General features: G+C 33.6%; 1 protein-coding gene across 4 annotated transcripts in view; it reads right to left on the reverse strand.

Moving 5' to 3' along the window:
- Positions 1-18,758, reverse strand: part of Pcdh9 (protocadherin 9) — a 939,572-nt gene that overhangs the window by 306,186 nt on the left and 614,628 nt on the right. For 2 of the 4 annotated variants that reach the window (XM_051160898.1, XM_051160900.1), the window contains one exon: positions 10,154-10,229. In XM_051160898.1, coding sequence (XP_051016855.1) covers positions 10,154-10,229 — 76 coding nt within the window. Of the gene's footprint in view, positions 1-10,153; positions 10,356-18,758 lie in introns of all 4 variants that reach the window. The other 2 variants (XM_051160896.1, XM_051160897.1) reach the window with 1 other exon arrangement.

The following is an 18,758-nucleotide window of genomic DNA, read 5'->3' on the forward strand; positions in this document are numbered from 1 at the left end:
CTCACTCTGATAAAATGGTCCAAGGACCAAGATCCCAATACAGCTTTTCCTTCTCTGTTCATAATATTCACTGGTAGCAAATACAGTTCCTGAGAAAGTTTCTTGAGTCGGCCTGTGCCTTAAGATTTTTATCTGACAATGCTGCCCTAATGTTATTACAATATAGGCATCTGTGTTTACCAGTGCCATCAGTTTTTATTTTTTTCAGTCTACTAGCAGAAACTCATGTCAAAATAGCAGTAGGATAGTTAAAATGTTTAGGAAAGTAGCTCTGTTTCTTCCAATAGTCAAAGTTGTTTCAAAGCTTTGCATAATTTAATTAATTAATCTTTGTTATAAATACATGCACATAAAGATGAAATCAAATATATTCATTTTATTCATAAATAGTTTAGTGATTCCTTTCCCTTTTGTCGTGTTTGGTTATGTTAGTGCTTAAGAAATATGAAATGTATACTCCTATTGGCTACTGACTTCCTTATACTGTTTATTTTTACTTAGGTACTGAATTATCATGACTAACCTTTCACTTTAAGCATGGTCGAGTTATTTTAAACAGAATACATTCAAAGAACACTTTAAGTCTCTAGAACATTACACAAAATGTTCATATATTTTCCTCCTCTTTAGGCCTTTTAAATCAATCCCATGACAACAGCTATGGAAATGATACTCTACCCAGCATGGCAACATAACCTGAAATTACTCTAACTTTACACTAGGAGGCATATTCCCTCTATGGATCTCTCTACAAAACTAATACATGATACTTTGACGTAAAAAGGATCCCAAATGCAAAATATTAATGACTTTTTCATTTGCAATTATGAATATTCACTGAAATTTATTTTGCTGTATTAAAAATCCCTCCTAAAATGGGTAAATTTAAAACAGTAGAAAAAGTGTGTTCTTTATTTATCAGCAATATTTTAATAACCTTATATCATATAAGGATCATCATATTGTGACTCTTTTAAAATGAAATGCTAATAAAACAGAGTATGCAGTGAAATTAATATTATGATAAATTCTTAAAACTCATAAACTGAGAATAATTTTTTCCTTTTTAGGATACTGAAGAATAAGTATTTTAATTTGTATTTTTATTAGTTTAATAAGCTGTGATTTTTTATAACCTCTTCTCTAAATCAATGAATGTAAAAAAGATAGAACAAAAAGATCTTTGTCCAATAGATAAAGTACATAGTATTTTGCATTTTCTTTACCTTTTGCTATGTATTGAAATCTACTACACAAATCAGCATCCACAAGCCTAGCCTAGATGAGGCCTATGAGTAGAACATAGTCTAATCTGCCTCCATAGTCTCTTCTGAACTGTAATAAGTATAGTACTATACCACTTAAATAAAACAGATTTTACTATGTAATTGATTAGGCAATTAACTAGGATTTATTCAAATATCTTTAAACATGTCCAGTATTTAATAGAAATACACTTTCTGTTTATTGCTTTTGAGACTTTCTCTGTTTTTTTTTTTTTCAAATTTATTTATTTATTTACTTATTTCCAGCAAAAACCTTCTCACTCTGGAACATTGAATGACTTGCATATCTCTATTGCTACTCTTTATTTAGACTAGGATGGCCCAGCAGATATAGCTTCCTTTGCAGCTGTCTCCAAGGGCTGGAGTTAAAACTGTCCTTTTTTCTCTTTTCATCATTTGTTGTTTTTTTTCTTGAGTCTGTAATATAATTACATAATATTTCCCTTTTCTTTCCCCCTTTCAGAAAGTTGCAAATGTGCCTCCTATCTCTCTCCAATCCATGACCCCTTTCTTCATTAATTTTTGCCTAAAATGTGTATGTATATAGATATATTACTATGTATAACATGTTAAGTCTTTCTAATGTTATTTGTATGTATATTTACTAGGCTAATCATTTGTACTGGATAACCTATTGGTGTGTCATTCCCTGGGTGAGACTATTTTTCCTACTTTCAACATTCTTGAGTTCTATATCATTTCTCCAATCCCTTAAATATTTGTGTGACTTACATGATAAAGTTAGTTCCTGTCTCTTCGAATTATCACAATTTCTATGAAAAACTCATTCATCTTTTACATTTTTAGTTCTTAGGTAATAATTCAGAATCATATTACTTGTTCTTAGATACTTTTGGTCAAATTTCAAATATAAATACTTTAAAACAGATAAATTATACTCTGAATTTTTCCTCTAATATCTCTGATTGACTGTGTCCATTTTTAATAACTAATATAGACCATAGACAGAAGGAGCCTTTACTTCTCTTTTCCTTCATCTCCTGTATCCAAGAAGACATTATTGTGGCATCCCCATTATTCAAAATTAGGTATCAATTCTCCTTTGAACATACTTTTACAGATGCTCACATATTTGAAACATTAATATGAACCATTTATTAAGCCTATTCAGTCACAACTCAATTTAACTTTACAGCAAAAGTGTGATATTAGTAGTTCTATTTTGGAATTTTGCAATCAACGTTCTCGAGACCACGGTAGTTCGCAAGAATAGCAAAGACCACAATTTTGCTGAAATTTTGAGTTTGCCGAACTAGACACGGTATTTATAACAGCAAGAACATACAAACTTACACACACTAACACACAGGCATACACTCACACATAGCCACCTAAAAACATGTACACTTAAACAAAGGCATGTATAGATAGACATTTACCCATATACATGCACTCATTCCCAGATATGCACGAAACAAGTATATATATATATATATATATATATATATATATATATATATATATATATTCATTTAGAGAATTTCTGTTTAAGCTTTCTTGTTTATATAAAGTACAACTTCACCTACAGATATTTTATTCATTTCCCACTGAATAATTATTTTAATAGAATCCATTTTTATATTTACCATTTCCTCTAATTCAATGTTACTAGTGACAAAACTAAATAAAAATAATATTAAGAAAGAAAAGGAAAATACTTTTATGACTTATCAGACTTGTTTTGTATTTATCTCACAGTCATACAAGAAGTGTCACAGATTCCTAAAATTTGTTTCATGGGCCCTCAGAAGATGATATTTATATTACTAAGGTCCATACTATACTGTTAGCCTGCTTAGTATTCAGCCTTGCTTTTAATTTCTATCACTTCAACCTTATATACTATTTGTCATACACTTCTTGAATTGTATACAGATAGAATAAGAGATTCTAAAATGTGCCAAAAGACTCCATTCTATGTAAGTTGTGACAGAATGACCAGTGAAGCCCCCAACACCCAGAGTTCGTGACTATCTTATGATCATCTGTCTTTATTGAACTTGGAACTTGCTTCTCGACAAAAGAGTAAAAGAGGGTTGATACAGGGTAGTGTAAGACTGTATTAATAGGCACTTAACCCCAATAATGTCTTCCTGAGTGAATAGGAACTCATTAATTCTTCGAGGTAAATTCAGAGGTGAATGGCAGGCAAAGATGTTATAAAGTAAATATAATTTGCACCTTTGCACATAATTAAACAAGAGATTTTAAAAAACTAACATTTAAAGACAAAAATAAAAAAATTACTATTCAGATTTCATAATAGGACAAAATTAAGACTTAATTCTAAATTAGTAGTAAAAACATAGTCCTGATATGATCATATAATTGATTTTTACTACTTTTATAGTAGAAAAATATTTATTTAATATAATTATATTTCAAAAATACTCCCCCTTTGAGAAGTAATGTTCTGTGATCATCATGAATTTATACCTTAAAAAATCTGATTTATTGATACTTGGAGATGGAACATGATATTTGCTTGGAGCTAGAAACAAAACAATTCAGTATGCTAAAACCTGCACACATGTAGCTCAGTTGGCCTATTGTGCTTGAAAAGCTGTCTGTGCTGTGAATGTGGAAACACCATCAAATTGGCATACGATTTTGCCTGTTACGTTTTGTTAAGCTTGCCCTCAGTGTTCTAAGGATAAAGCAGTAATCAACAAGTTTATCTCTGAATTAAGAAAAATGAAAGTATTTATCTTACTTAAAGTATCTTTCACAAAGCAATGATCAACTTCTTTTCCGGTCCTTCAAATCTGGACATAATGATGGGAAATACTTGTTCAATTGTGTCTTTATCATTTAAAACATCCATTCACTACACTTTTGTAAAGAAAATCATAATTTAATTAAGTTATAAAAAAGGAAAGAATAATATAATCTGATATATTTTAGATATTGAATCTTATTACTCTACTACTTCCCATCAACTTTATGATTTTGAAAAAACAAAACATAGAACAAACTAATGGTACAACAACAAGAGCAGCTAGATAATACTCTCTACAAATTTGAATGCTACATTAATTAATTTAGGCTTAATATTACAGTTGTACTTAATAATGATAGCAGTCCTTTGGAAGATTACTAAAATTCTAAAAAGCATATATTGTGTCATGTATTTTTATAATAGATTATTACAAATGAGATCTAATTTTTTACTAAACTATAATTAGAATTTTACTTTAACAAGTAAACAATGAATCTAGAACTCCAGTTTAAGTCCAGAAACAGGGGCTGGTACATATTTTCATGGGTAAAAAACTTATTATACAAGTGTAAGTTTAATAGTTTGAATCCAAAAGCCAGCCCGAAGACTCATGATGCAGCACATGTCTGTATCACAGAACTCTTATGAAGCTTAAGGGCCAGATAGCATGGCATAGGCAACATCAAACTACAGCCAGGGTTCCTCTCAAAAACATTAAAAGATGAACAACACCCCAGGTTGTATTCTGACATCCACATGGAGGTTATAACATATGCATGCTTGCACATACACATATAAGAGCTCACAAGGGTACATGTACATGCACACCACACACACACACACACAGACACACACACACACCTACATACAAACATAATCATTCTATTAATCAATCTAAAATTACAGCACATTTTCATATGACTAATTGTTCCTTTTTTATATATATTATTTATTACTGTAAGAGGTTTCTAGGGTCACAACTAATATTATAAACTGATAGTAAAATCATTTTTTCCTGGAAAAAATTTTCATAAACCAACAAAATATCAATTTAAGGATAATCTTTAAAAATACTTTTAAGCAATAAATTTTTATTCTATTAACAATTTTGTCTTCATATATTGAATAATTTACTTGAATACCATATAATTATTTTAGCCATAAACACACTTAATTTTACACATGAATTGTGGAAACACTTTAAAATTGTATCAGTTTTCAGCTCAGGCTCTATGAACAATTAATAAATGGGACCTCATGAAGGTGAAAAGCTTCTGTTAGGCAAAGGACACAGTAAACAGAACAAAAGGACAGCCTACAGCTTGGAAAAGATCTTCACCAACCCTACATCAGACAAAGGGCCAATCTCCAAAATACATAAATAAGTCAAGAAAATAAACAGTAATAAACCAAATAACCCAATCAAAAACAGGGGTACACAGCTAAACAGAGAATTGTAACAAAGGAATATCAAATGGTCTTGAAACACTTAAAGATATGCGTCACATCCCTAGTTGTCAGGGAAAATCAAATTAAAACGACTCTGACATTCCATCTTGCATCTATGAGAATGGTTAATACCAAAAACTCAAATGACAGCACATGCTTGTGAGGATGTAGTGAAAGGAGAACACTCCTTCACTGCTGCTTGTAGTGCAGACTTGCACAACCACTTTGGAAATCAATCTGGGGTTTTCTCAGAAAATTGGGAATATTGGATATTCTTGCAACCCTTTATGTGTTTGTAAGGGGTGAATGGATGTTTAAGAGTAATAAGAACATATATTAAAATTCAGTTACCCCAAACACTATAGTAGATATGGCTGTTCATATTAATTTATTTAAAATGCACAATACAAATAGTTACTATGTAAATATCTTAGTTTTAATTTTTTTTAAAAAATAAAGGCTGATATATTTGAAATTTAGGGATATTTCTAAGCATAATAAATACCATAAGTAAAAGAAATTCATCATATTTTAATGCTGTTTTCTACTTCTCTTGTTAGGAAATTATACCTTTTTCGAAAAATAAAGAATGTCGAGAAAGGAGAGTCCACAGAGGACAATGAAAACCACAGAAGAAGGGAGGTGACAGCACTTAACTAGCATCTCAGTGTCTCTAAACTTCACTTTCTAATTCCTCAAAGTTAACCTCAAAACAGTAACTGGACAATAAAAAGAGAATATAACAAATATGATTCCAGTGCAATTTAAGATTTAGTTTGATTATTGTATTATTTCGAGCATATTCTAATGAATCATAGTCTAGGCATGAACATGGAGCTTGTAGTATAGGCTAAGGGCTCAAATGAACCAGTGACTCAGAGCAAGTCACAGACAACCTGGATTATCTAATGCTTTAACTGTGTTGAATTGTGCTGATTCTACCACGAAGCTCCATGTCTTCTCATTTAAAGACATTTTACTGACCGTCATCCTCCTGGTAAAATCACCTTCTCAAATAGAACATTGATGGTTTCTGGAGCATCTTTGATGGACATCATGAATTTGTTTAAAATATACTAAAAAATCAAAATTTCTAGCTGCTTCTTTAAGTAGGATTAAATGTGCATTTTTCCCCCAGCTTAATACCTCTTCCATCCTTTCCCACTTGGCAGCTGGCCCAGTCCTTTTGTCTAGGACTAAAAAGTCATTGTGTGAGTAGCATGGCATATTGTACAAAGATCTAGTCAAGGGCAATTTACTAACTCCTACTTAAAAAGCTTGACAAAATGTTCTCTCTCTCTCTCTCTCTCTCTCTCTCTCTCTCTCTCTCTCTCTCTCTCTCTCTCTCTCTCTCTCTCTCTCTCTCTCTCCCCCTGTGTGTGTGTGTGTGTCTGTGTCTCTCTCTGTCTCTGTGTGTGTCTCTCTCTGTCTCTATCTCTCTGTCTCTGTCTCTGTCAGCTCTCTGTCTCTGTCTCTGTCTCTCTCTCTCCTCTCCTCTTCTCTTCTTTCTCCTCTCATGCTTCATCTCTTTTCCCTGACCTCTCTCTTTCACCTCTTTTTCTCTGATTTGAAATCTTAAACATGGGTTTTGTTATGAAAAGACTTAGGAGAGTGTATAGAAACAGTGACAAAAATGACCTACATCCTAACAAGGCAATTGCTGCATTTTACTTCTCTCAATATATAGTTTCAGAGAAAAGGTTTGAATAAAAATATTAATAGCTTTGTATAACATAAACTTCCTATAAAGCATTGATATTGCACACTATAAACAATATTTTATGAAATTTGCATTTAATTGAGAATTTACAAATAAGCTCAAGTTTTTTCTGTAGTATATCTGTAGTAATGTATCATTGCTTATAGAAGGAAAAGGACAAGTATCATATTATTTTATGGATATATATTCTTGCACAGTAGTGATGAGATATATTTTATGATTTAGCTATATTTTTCTGTACTATGACACTTCTCAGTACATCCTGGCTGACCATAGACACATCATTCCATGACAAATAAGATAGAAATTAACTATGATCTTGGCCATCTACTTAATATATCCTAAATGCTGCCTTTCCATTCTAGATGAATATTTTTAAATTTCTAATTCAATTAGTTAAGTAGAAAATTACCCAGATATTCATCAATTTTTAAAACCTAGTGATTAAACTCAGTGCTCTCTGTCATCCTGTGTGTTATTCTAAATGATTTCATTATTCCACGTAAAGGGAAATTGATGAAACCTCTTAAGCCTAAGTCTTTTACCTGAAAACTCATATTACTCCTGCTTTAAAGATACTTGTGTAAAGTATATTTGCTAATCTATGGAGAACGGTGACAGCTGTGTATGTTTAAAGTTTGTATTTCTGTGGTTATTTTACATCAGATTCAAAGAGCATCCAACTGCTTCCAAACACTTGCACACAGGGTGATCAGAAATTAAAGTGAAAATTCTTAGTTTAGCTTAGTGCTGGTCAGAGAAGAGAGAACTGTAGACTACAAAAACTGTTTACAAGTGGCTAGTATAAGTACTACCCACTCACATCACCTCCATACAGTTCTTGGGAAAACAGAGCAACTTAGATTCATTAGTTCATGGTGGGAGTATGTCCAGAAATGCACAGAAGCCTGGCAGAATGACACATGCCTTTAATCCCAGCATTAGGAGGCAGAGGCAGAGGCAGAGGCAGGCAGATCTCTTAATTCAAGCACAGATTTGTCTACAATTTGGGTACAGAATAGCCAGGGCTGTTCCACAAAGAAACCCTGTCTCAATCTAAAAAAAAAAAAAGAAAGAAAAAGAAAAGATGAAGAAGAGGAAGACGAAGAAGAAGAAGAAGAAGAAGAAGAAGAAGAAGAAGAAGAAGAAGAAGAAGAAGAAATTCACGAGGATAAACAAATGCTTATCTAGTTCTCTCAAAATTTATTGGATGACAGGTTTTGAGTTTGCCAGCTCTACATATTTGAAGTTCAAAAAATGTGCTTAATGTTTTATTCTTACAAACCAGATACAGAAATACAGACAACAAAAATGGCAGCATAGAGTTTATTTGGATTCCACCAGAGAGTTCCTGGAATACACGAAAACTTCTGCAGGAAGATCTGCTCTGACAGCACACATTTAACCATTGCAAGTGGGGAAAAAGCCCCATCAGAGCCCTGCAGTGGCAGAGGCAGAGAAGGAACCATGAACACAGACCTCTGCATAGACAGAGATTCAAAACTCAGGAAGTGAGGGGACAGGAATAATGGATTGCCAGAAAGGGAGTTGGTAAGGAAGCCTGTCTGAGTTTGTGACCTCCTCTAGGTATTCCTATTTCACAGAAACGCCAGAGGCACCATAATGTCTGAAACAGAGGTGCTAAATAGCTAGAGATTTATGGAACCGTCACCAGCACTACTCTTCCTTCTCCATTTAACAACGTGAAGCAGGTTCAGAAGTGGGTGAGGGCTTCTGTTTTGAATGTGTGTGCTCTTTTTTGTTGTTGTTCTTCTCTTGGTTTAGAAATCTTCTTGATGTGCTTACTCATTTAACAACAACAACAAAAACTGGGTGGGGGATACAAATACTAACACTCCTACTCCTTCCCCAAAACCTTCAAGGGTATTCTACTACCATGAAAAAAAAATATATTTTCAACAAAATAGAAATCATTTTCACTAATCGAGAAAGGGAATTGTAATTTTAATATTTTCTAGTCACTGAGGGTTTTGTTGTTGTTGTTGTTGTTGTTTTTAAGCATGTGTGTTTACAAAGTACAGATCAACAGAGATGAAGACTTAGTCCAAGACTTTCTTCAAAGACAGAGAAAAAAGTCCCTTTAGAGACGTGGTCCTCAACCATCCTAATGCTGCAACCCTTTAGTATAGTTCCTTATTGTCTAGTAACCCACCAACAATAAAAAATATTCTCTTGTTCTTTAAATAATTGTAATGCTCCTGTTGTTGTGAATTTTAATATAAATATATTTGGAGATATGGGTTTGTCAAAAATGTTGATACCAACAGGTTGAGGAGCCGCGCTCTAAAGGAATTATTTGACATTGACAATGATTAACTAAGCCAGGAGTGGCTCTGTGTATGACCTGGGATTTAAGCCAGATACATTTTTTTTTTCAACCTACTGATACAGAACCAAATTATCCAAGAATCAAACCAAGAATAAAGTTTATGAAGGAATTATCTCCTTTCCTTTCTTATATACATTAATCCCATTCAGTCCGTCTTTAGTGTTTGTAAGTAGCTCTTTTGATATAACACCCTCACAGGACATGAATACACACACATTACACAATATATACGTGTATAATTGTATATATCTATATATATATATATGTGTGTGTGTATATATATAAATAATTAACAATGTTCTAATAAACTCCATTTCATCATTTTAATTATCTATTCTGTAGTCCCTTTGCCACCAAAATATATTCCAACAAATATTTTCTTTCAATTATATTTGCACATTTTAAAATCTTTTTGATGACTCATAAATAAAAATATAACATTTAAAGGTCAACATCAAGAACATCAACTATGTTAACTTCAAGGCATATAAGAACAAAAACAGCAGGTACAACCAATTGCCCCTTGCTTGCAGAGCACATTGAAACAAGTTTCATCACACAACTCAAGCAGACCAGCAGCATGCTAAGAAAACTAGGAGAAGACTCACCAGAGTTGGGGTCCGAGTTGCCATCTGCTTCGGTCCTCTTGTCCGGAGAGGCCTGATCGTAGAATTCGTCCTGTGGCTGAACCAGAGGAAGAGGGTGTGAGATCAGGGTTCCACTACCCACCGGCTCGTGGTCTCCCAGACCACTGTCACTGCAGCTTTCCTGGGAGCCATCCGGGAGGTGAAAGGTAACACGGCGCTGAGACTACAAAGAAGACCACAGGACATGCAGTTAACACTAGCTTCTCCCTGGCAGAATGCTCATGCTCTGTAGAACACACATTCCAAAATTACTACAAATGACACAGTAAAAACCAGAGTACAGAAGGCTAGCAACAGAGTCCGGCATTCATTGCTTTCATGTACTAGGTAGGTACTGTCCACTTGGCAAATTACCAAAACCTAGTCTATCTTTAATAATTCAAAGACTTAAAACTAAGGTAAAGTCTTAAGACAAAAATGTAAGAACACAAAGGGGCATACTTGTGTTCATGAAAAGATCATAGAAAAATCACCAGTAAGAAATATACAGAATCATTTGCTTCATGGAACTGAGTAAATAATTCATTAATTCAACAGTACAAATTTCTTCTTCAGGCACTTTGCTTTCTAGGCACTTCCACTGACATACTCCAGTCACTGCAGTTCCAGGACCACTGCTATTTCACAGGCTGACTTTTGGGTTTTTTTTTTTTTTGTTGTTGTTGTTGTTGTTTTCTTTTGTTTTAATTTTTTATTATTAATTTATTCTTGTTACATCTCAATGGTTATCCCATCCCTTGTGTCCTCCCATTCTTCCCCCCTCCCCTTTTCTGCTTATTCCCCTCCCCTATGACTGTTCCTGAGGGGGATTACCTCCAGGGGAGGACATCCTATTGGGACTCTAGATGAAAGAAGCATGGGAGAATGGCAAAGTAGGATCCAGAGGGTCCTAGAAACCTACAAGTAGAACATTATGATAGGCAGATTTGGGCCCAGGGGTCCTGCTCAAACTAAGGCACCAGCCAAGGACAATACAGGCGGTAAACTTTAAACCCCTACCCAGATCTAGCCAACAGTCAGAACATTCTCCACAGTTGAGTGGAGAGTGGAATATGACCTTCTCACGTACTCTGGTGCCTCACATTTGACCAGGCTGATTTTTGAATTTTCCCTTTAAATTATGAAATACAATAATACAAATAATAATGTGACATAAAAATAAAAATAGTTTGTATTTTATTAAAGCCAATTCTGGAATAACTAATTTAAATTGTTACTACAATTAAGAAGGTTATTTTAAGTTGATATTGATGAACATTGAAAGAAATTACATTATCCAAAATTTGCAAACAAAGAAAGGGAGAGATTAGTGAGTTATTTTTGTCCACTGACAAAATAGCTAGGATTTACTCCTAGCTCATTGTTTAAAAAAGCTATTGAAGTAGATATGTACTTGGAATAGTGCTTTGGCATCTACTGCATTGTATCAATCCACATAATGAGCTAAGGTATGCTTCTATTTACTTCCCTGGAAGTCACTGTTTTAGTACAACAAAAATCCACATTCTAACACAAACCAGAGCTAAATTTTTATGGTCAGTGTGCTTTTGGCTTATGTAATACATGACATATAAAAATAGGTGCAGCTCTGTGGGGGTGAAATTTTAAGCTGTAGGGAATTACATACATTAGTAAATGAGCACCATAATGCTAAAAGTAATTTCCATTCCTTCACAGCCAAAAGACCCTCCAATATATGCCACACATGACTACTTTTATTGAGATTAAATGACATTACTAATACATAGAAACAGATAAAATTCAAATACATAGTGCATAATATAAACATCTCCTAGCATTTAATATTTGTATTTTTCAAGAGATAATTTACAGAATATATTCAAAGAAAAGGGAATGCTGCTAGAAGCAAAATGCAGTAGGCAGATGCATTGTAACTCTATAAAATACTTTTATAGACTGACAATAGAACACAGCCTATTTTCTATGAGTCACTGGTTCAAATCCAGCTAAAAGTCATCCTGGAGAAGAGATGATACCACTTTATTGCTGTTCAATGGCCTATGTGAAATGAGTTGATAGTTCAGTACATTTTTAATGAACTGATGCTTACATCTCATAAACTATAATCATAAATGGTACTAATTGTGTCTGATGTAGCACATTTCCTCTGTACACTTGACTCTTGGATGAGCATCATTCCTCTTCCAAAGGTTCCTGTGTATGCTTAGGTGAATCTTATAGGAAAGCAAGCCAGACAGAGAGAGCAACACCTGACATGTATCAGCCCTTCTCAAACAAAGGTTATGCTACAGAATTTATTGTTGTGTTTCCTCACACTTGACATTTAACTGTCAGTAAAAAAAAAGTTCTTGTGTTCATTGTTCAATATATTCTAAATCTATGATGATCTTTTCATGATGAAGTGAATATCAAGGGCATTGAGCTCATGGGCCATTATACATGATTGTCAACTATGGTTTCTAAGGTGATTTCCCAGGATAAAAGAACACTGTTGTCATCTCCAATTGACTCTATTTTACTTTTTTATTGTAAATGGAGTAAAAGGAAACAAATCATAAGATAAAACTAAGGACAAATCACTTTGTCATCTGATAACTTCTAAATGCTGCATATACTATTAAGAAGTCTATATTTCATGGAAGATAAAGTTATATTTCTGACATTTTAAATAAAAGTATTATGTTGCTTTAAATGTACTATTATCTTGGATGACATATTTCTCAAAGTTTGTACCAGAAGTTTTCTATTATTTCAACAATTATTATAGTATGGATATTTGTAATGTTATTTATTGAGCGTCTTGTATATGTTGAAAATACAGTTACACACAACAATAAAATAGCATTGTCTTGTGAAACTAATACAATGACCATGTTAGACTTCATCTTTTATACATCATAATGAATAGTTTAAATAACTATCATTTTTAACATTATAATACAATTATGCTACCCAAGCACTAAAATGAGAATAGAAAATTCAAATTTACTTTTATTGTCAATGGAATGCTGCAAATTTCAATAATATAATAATTAATATGTCTTATTTAATATGACATAATATTGTTTAAAATTTATTGGCAAAATTGTGCAATATTTTTCAGTTTCTGGAGGCACAAGATGTACATGTGCACATATGTAAATTGGAAAATAGATACAGTGAGATGAAGAAAAATGATCACACATATCCATTGTTAAATTGCCATCAGGAATATCATTGTTAAAATGCACTATCAGGGTAGATGTAAGGAAGAGATCTGAATACAATTCAGTACAAGAAAAAAGGGAACAGTGGCATGTTATGGAAACAATTTGTGTTTGTCATTAAAAGTTCAGCTATAAGTGTTGAATCAGCTGAAATAGAGCAGGTGACCACAAATTCTTTACCTCCCAAGTTAGGCCTTTTGCAAAGAGTCACTTAGAGGTAGTTTATCTCCTGTGAGAAAATATTGCCTGGCCAATAGGAGCATGTAATGTCAGAACTAATAAAATAAAAAGGCCTTCCTGATACTTAACACAAATTGTATATATATGTTCAATAAAAAAGAATGTGTAATTTTTGTTGTGAGCCTAGCCTTTAATAGCTGAGCCATTTCTATAGCCCAATTGAAACCAATCTGGTGCTTTCTCAGAAAAGTGGGAATAGGGATACCTCAAAACCCAGCTATTCTACTCTTTGGAATATACCCAGAAGATGCTCTCCACACAACAACGATATATGCTCAACCATGTTCATAGCCAGAATCTGGAAACAACCTAGATATCCCTCATTTGAAGAGTGGATAAAAGTACTATGGTACACTTACACTATGGAATACTATTCACCTATTAAAAGCAAGGAAATTTTGAAATTTGCAGGCAAATGGGTGGAACTAGAAATGATCACCCTGAGTGAAATAACCCAGACCCAGAAAGATACACATGGCATATACTCACTTATAATTGGACACTAGCACAACAGGGATGTCCCCTAAAAGTCTTCACTTAGCAGGAGATTGGGATAGATGATGAGACTTCCTAGTGGCACTCCAGGTGAGAGAGGTATGGGAGAATAGGAAAAAATAAGGATCCAGAGGGTCCTAGAAACCTAAAGTAGAACATTATTATAGGCAGATTTGGGCCCAGGGGTGCCGCACAAACTAAGGCACCAGCCAAGGACCATACAGGCGGTAAACTTTAAACCCCTACCCAGATCTAGCCAATGGTCAGAACATTCTCCACAGTTGAGTGGAGAGTGGGGTATGACTTTCTCACGTACTCTGGTGCCTCACATTTGACCATGTCCCCTGGAGGGGGAGACCTGGTGGCACTCAGAGGAAGGACAGCAGGTTGCCAAGAAGAGACTTGATACCCTATGAGAATATATAGGGGGAGGTAATCCCCCTCAGGAACAGTCATAGGGGAGGGGAATAATGGGAAAATGGGGGGGGGGGAATGGGAGGATACAAGGGATGGGATAAACATTGAGATGTAACAAGAATAAATTAATAAAATAAAAAGAAAAAGAAAAAAAAAGAAAAAAAACCAAATTTTTGATCACTAGCTTAAATAAAGAAAACTGAGGGTACATATGACTGCTGGTTACTGAAGGTCTGATTGATGATGAAATGAGGCACTTCCCTACACTGCCTTTGCTGTCCTCTTAACTAAGCTGTTAGTTTCAGGTGCTCACTTTATCTTTACGGGCTATAACTGTCACCTTTTAGTTCTAACTTAATGCACAATTAGATGTTTTGTTTTTAAAGTTATAATGCATGTGCCATACTCTCACTGTTTTAAAGGTGATTTATTTGATATGTAAATGTCTTACTGTAAAATGAGTTATTCAAAGGAAGGATATGTATTTGACGTGTTTTGTAACATCTTTTGGTTACATTTTAAGGTTTTTAGTGATAGGTCTAATGTAAATGGCCTAAATAAGCATTTTTACTATAATTTAACTTTATTTCCATTTGATTCAATCTAATGAGAGAATTTTTGATAATATTTCTCTTTAAGAACATTTGATATTTCAAAATTACATGGTTTAATTATTTGGGTGTCCATGCTTGATTCTGTGACTTTAAATATTTGCAACAAATATTTAACCTTTTTTTTTAACCTAGTTTTCCCCTGTGGGAAGCTATAGAATAGAAAAAAGTTCTAAACTGACTTATCCCCGGTGTGGAGGAACATGACCCAACCCGTTGTGCTCCCTCAGGGTCAACAGAAAGAGAAAGTATTAAACATGTCACATTGTGGCTTATGCTGTTTCTTATATTCTTTAGTATATGAAATGCCCTTAACCTATTTCTCACAATTAAATGCTGCCCAGTAGGAATCTAAAATCTAAATCTAAAATCTAAAATCCAGAATGACTTCATTAAACTAGAGCAGATGTTCGTGAATCTACAAGCAGAATTCGTACATCTATAAATTATATGTACAGAAATGTGGAAAAAACAACTCAGCAAGAATCCTTTCCAATTTCATTTTGTAGTATAAACAAAACCATGTGACAAAGTGGAATACCCTCATCATATTTTCAAAATCAGAATACAAGATAATTGTAGCAATTTAATTAGAAATTATACTAAATCATGACTGTTATTAAAGTAAACATAAGTCACAAGCGTAAGTGTGGAGTTAAGAAGTATGGAGAGATGCATTCCTTGGGTAAGGACAGGTTACTAAAATATATGTGTCTGACCTGTCAACACTGAAAATGGAATTTTAATCTTATTTGTATATAGTATTTGAGAACTCATCTCAGCTAACCATTGTAAAATAAAGCAGAGACCACAAGCACTTCTGTAGACTTGCTTACTAATAATTATCAGTGGAGAACAAAACTTATATCCATTGTAGAGCTCATTCCTTAGTTCAAATTGCTTTTACAGCGTAACTCCAAAGTACATTGTAAGTCAAGTCAAAGCATGAAAGCAACGTTGATGAATTTAACCAAAGATATGTAAATATACACATATGCACAAAGTCTTCTTCTTTTTGTATATTCATAACAGCGCAAGATTATAGTCTCAGTCTTCTTAGTTTGTATGGAGGAATATTTCTTTTTGTATGATAAATTTAGCAGTAATACTGAAAGTTGAATGGTTACAGGCTTCACAAGAGGTTTAGAATTAGAGAAATCTGAGGAATCCTCTACAAAAAAAAAGTTGCCAGTATACATATTGAACAATAACTATCAGATATGGAAATTTTATATAAATATTTATGAAGTGTTAGTAAGTACTAATACGTTTAATATAGAATGCAGATGTTCCATAAGCTGGGTGAGTTATATTTAATTCTCCTGTGCTCTGTAAAAATGCACTATATCCCCATCCCCACTAGAATCAGAGCCCTTATAATGATCTTCAGAAAACAGAGACACTGAGCTAGTTGGAATAAACATGAGTAAAATTTTTTTTATCTCTTTTCTCTTGGGTTGAATAGTCTTTGTTCTGAACAGTCTGTGTAGCTGGACTTTATTTCAAAAGGAAAAATAAATCCTCCTATTACTGCAGACAGTCACTGTGACTTTGAGCCTGATATTTGAAACAAAATCACTCCTACATCTCAGTGACAATCGGTTCCTGCCCTGTGGCTTTTTAATCTTCCCTTTGAAAACATACTGAGTCGCCAATCTCAGTTATTTGTGGACTGGGGATAATTTGTTTTCCTGAACATAAATGCAGAATTCAAACATGTGTTTAGAACTTTTTCATGTAAAACGTTCTTTAAATTTACGTTGAGTCTATAAAATAATGAATAATCAGGAAAATAAATGTAGTAGTTCTTACAGTCTACAATGCATGCTTATAACTAAGATAGTTGTAGTTCTCACTTCTCATCAAAGAAGCTTCATTTCACAGCATATGGACACCATTACAAAAAAAAAAAAAAAGACAACTGGGCACAGTTGAGATATCAAAAAATAATGGGAAGCCTGCCCTCAGCAGATATGCGTAGAATTCTATCTTGTACTTCAGGCCCAGTAAACCTTATGAAAGAGGGGATGATAAAATGCAATAATCAGAGAACCAGGGCATCCGCTGAGAACTTTGTCTTCTAGGCATGGTTGTCTAAACAGAGATCATATCAATGAACATGCAAATGTGGAAGGGAAGAAATATCACAGATATGCCATCACTAGACAAAACAATTACAGGCAGCTAGTGATTACTTAGAGGAAGACTTAATACATCTCAGGGATGAGTCTACTAATTGGTTATTAAATGCAAAGTGGAAATTCCTGAAACCATATAGTGCCCTACAACAAAAATAGACTCAAAGGTTCTACTTATATATTTGAGTATATAATAAATAATAATTAAAAGGAAAAAGAGGCTATCAATTTGAAAGCAAACGAATGGGGAAGTGGGAGTGTTGAAGAAAGAAAGGGGGAAATTGATATAATTACATTTATTTTAATTATTTGTAAAATATATTTCTTTTTAAAGAGAGAATGCTCACAAAACTTGCTCTAAGTGGACAAATGATAGAGAAGGCAAAGATACAAATACCTTAGCAATGATTTTGAAGTCAATAAAAAACCCCATAAATCAACCTGAGTCTGTCATCCAACTATTATGTAAAGACATGGTTCCTATATTTTTCTTAGGTTGATTGGGCACTACAAATAAGAATAAACAATGTAAATAAATTTTCAACAACAAAGTAGAATGTCTACTATACTATAATTTACCCTATGCACAAGATTTATGAAAAGTAATTCAGTCTGACATGTAAAATAAATATCTCAAGAAGTTTATATTTGGCTTCTTGATATACAGATTGCCTAAAATAATGTATAAGTTAGAAGCTTAGATTGTCTTTTTCAGTCAAATGATTATAGTCAATGATTGTATGTGCATGTTATTTCAAAGAGAGGGGAGATAATATAATGTTTGCACTGGATCAATTAAGACAAGACTGCTATTAGGTAAAAAAAAAAAATACTTTTAATTGAAACTGAGGTGGATATTCACATTGTGCAGTATTCCTGTACTTTCATTTACTTCTTTTTGAAGTCACAGATCCTAGTTGGAAATTTCAGTTTTTGTTTTGATAAATGGTCATGTTATGCCCAATAAATTTTATTTTAAGCGATTTTACTTACTCCCATACATTAGTACAATTGCCAGTTTTGGTCAGAGAAAGTGTTCTTTTGGCCATGGTAACTAAAATTAAAACTGCTCAGAGATCTAAGAACAATTGACTGTTGAGTGCTCATTTGTAAAGGGGACAACGAAACCATCCCACCAGTACTGAGGAAACAGCACATTAGAGAAGACAAAAAGAGCATAAGAGCAAGAGGATGGATGGGACACCTAGGATACCCCATCCCTTCCCTGTGGATTTTTAGTAAGGTAAGTTAGTGAAGAGAAAGGGATATTTTCATTCATAGTGTAGCATTGATAAGCTGGCCATGGCCCTGTAAATGACCTCTACTCATGGTTACTCATATTTTGTAAGCAGCAATAAGAAGAATCATATTGGATAATATTCATAATTCAGAATAAATAGTGAGCCATACATACATAAATACATATTCCTATGTATACATGCACAGACCTGTGTGTGTGTGTGTGTGTGTGTGTGTG

The sequence above is a fragment of the Acomys russatus genome, chromosome 18, assembly GCF_903995435.1.
Source record: "Acomys russatus chromosome 18, mAcoRus1.1, whole genome shotgun sequence".
Taxonomy (NCBI): domain Eukaryota; kingdom Metazoa; phylum Chordata; class Mammalia; order Rodentia; family Muridae; genus Acomys; species Acomys russatus.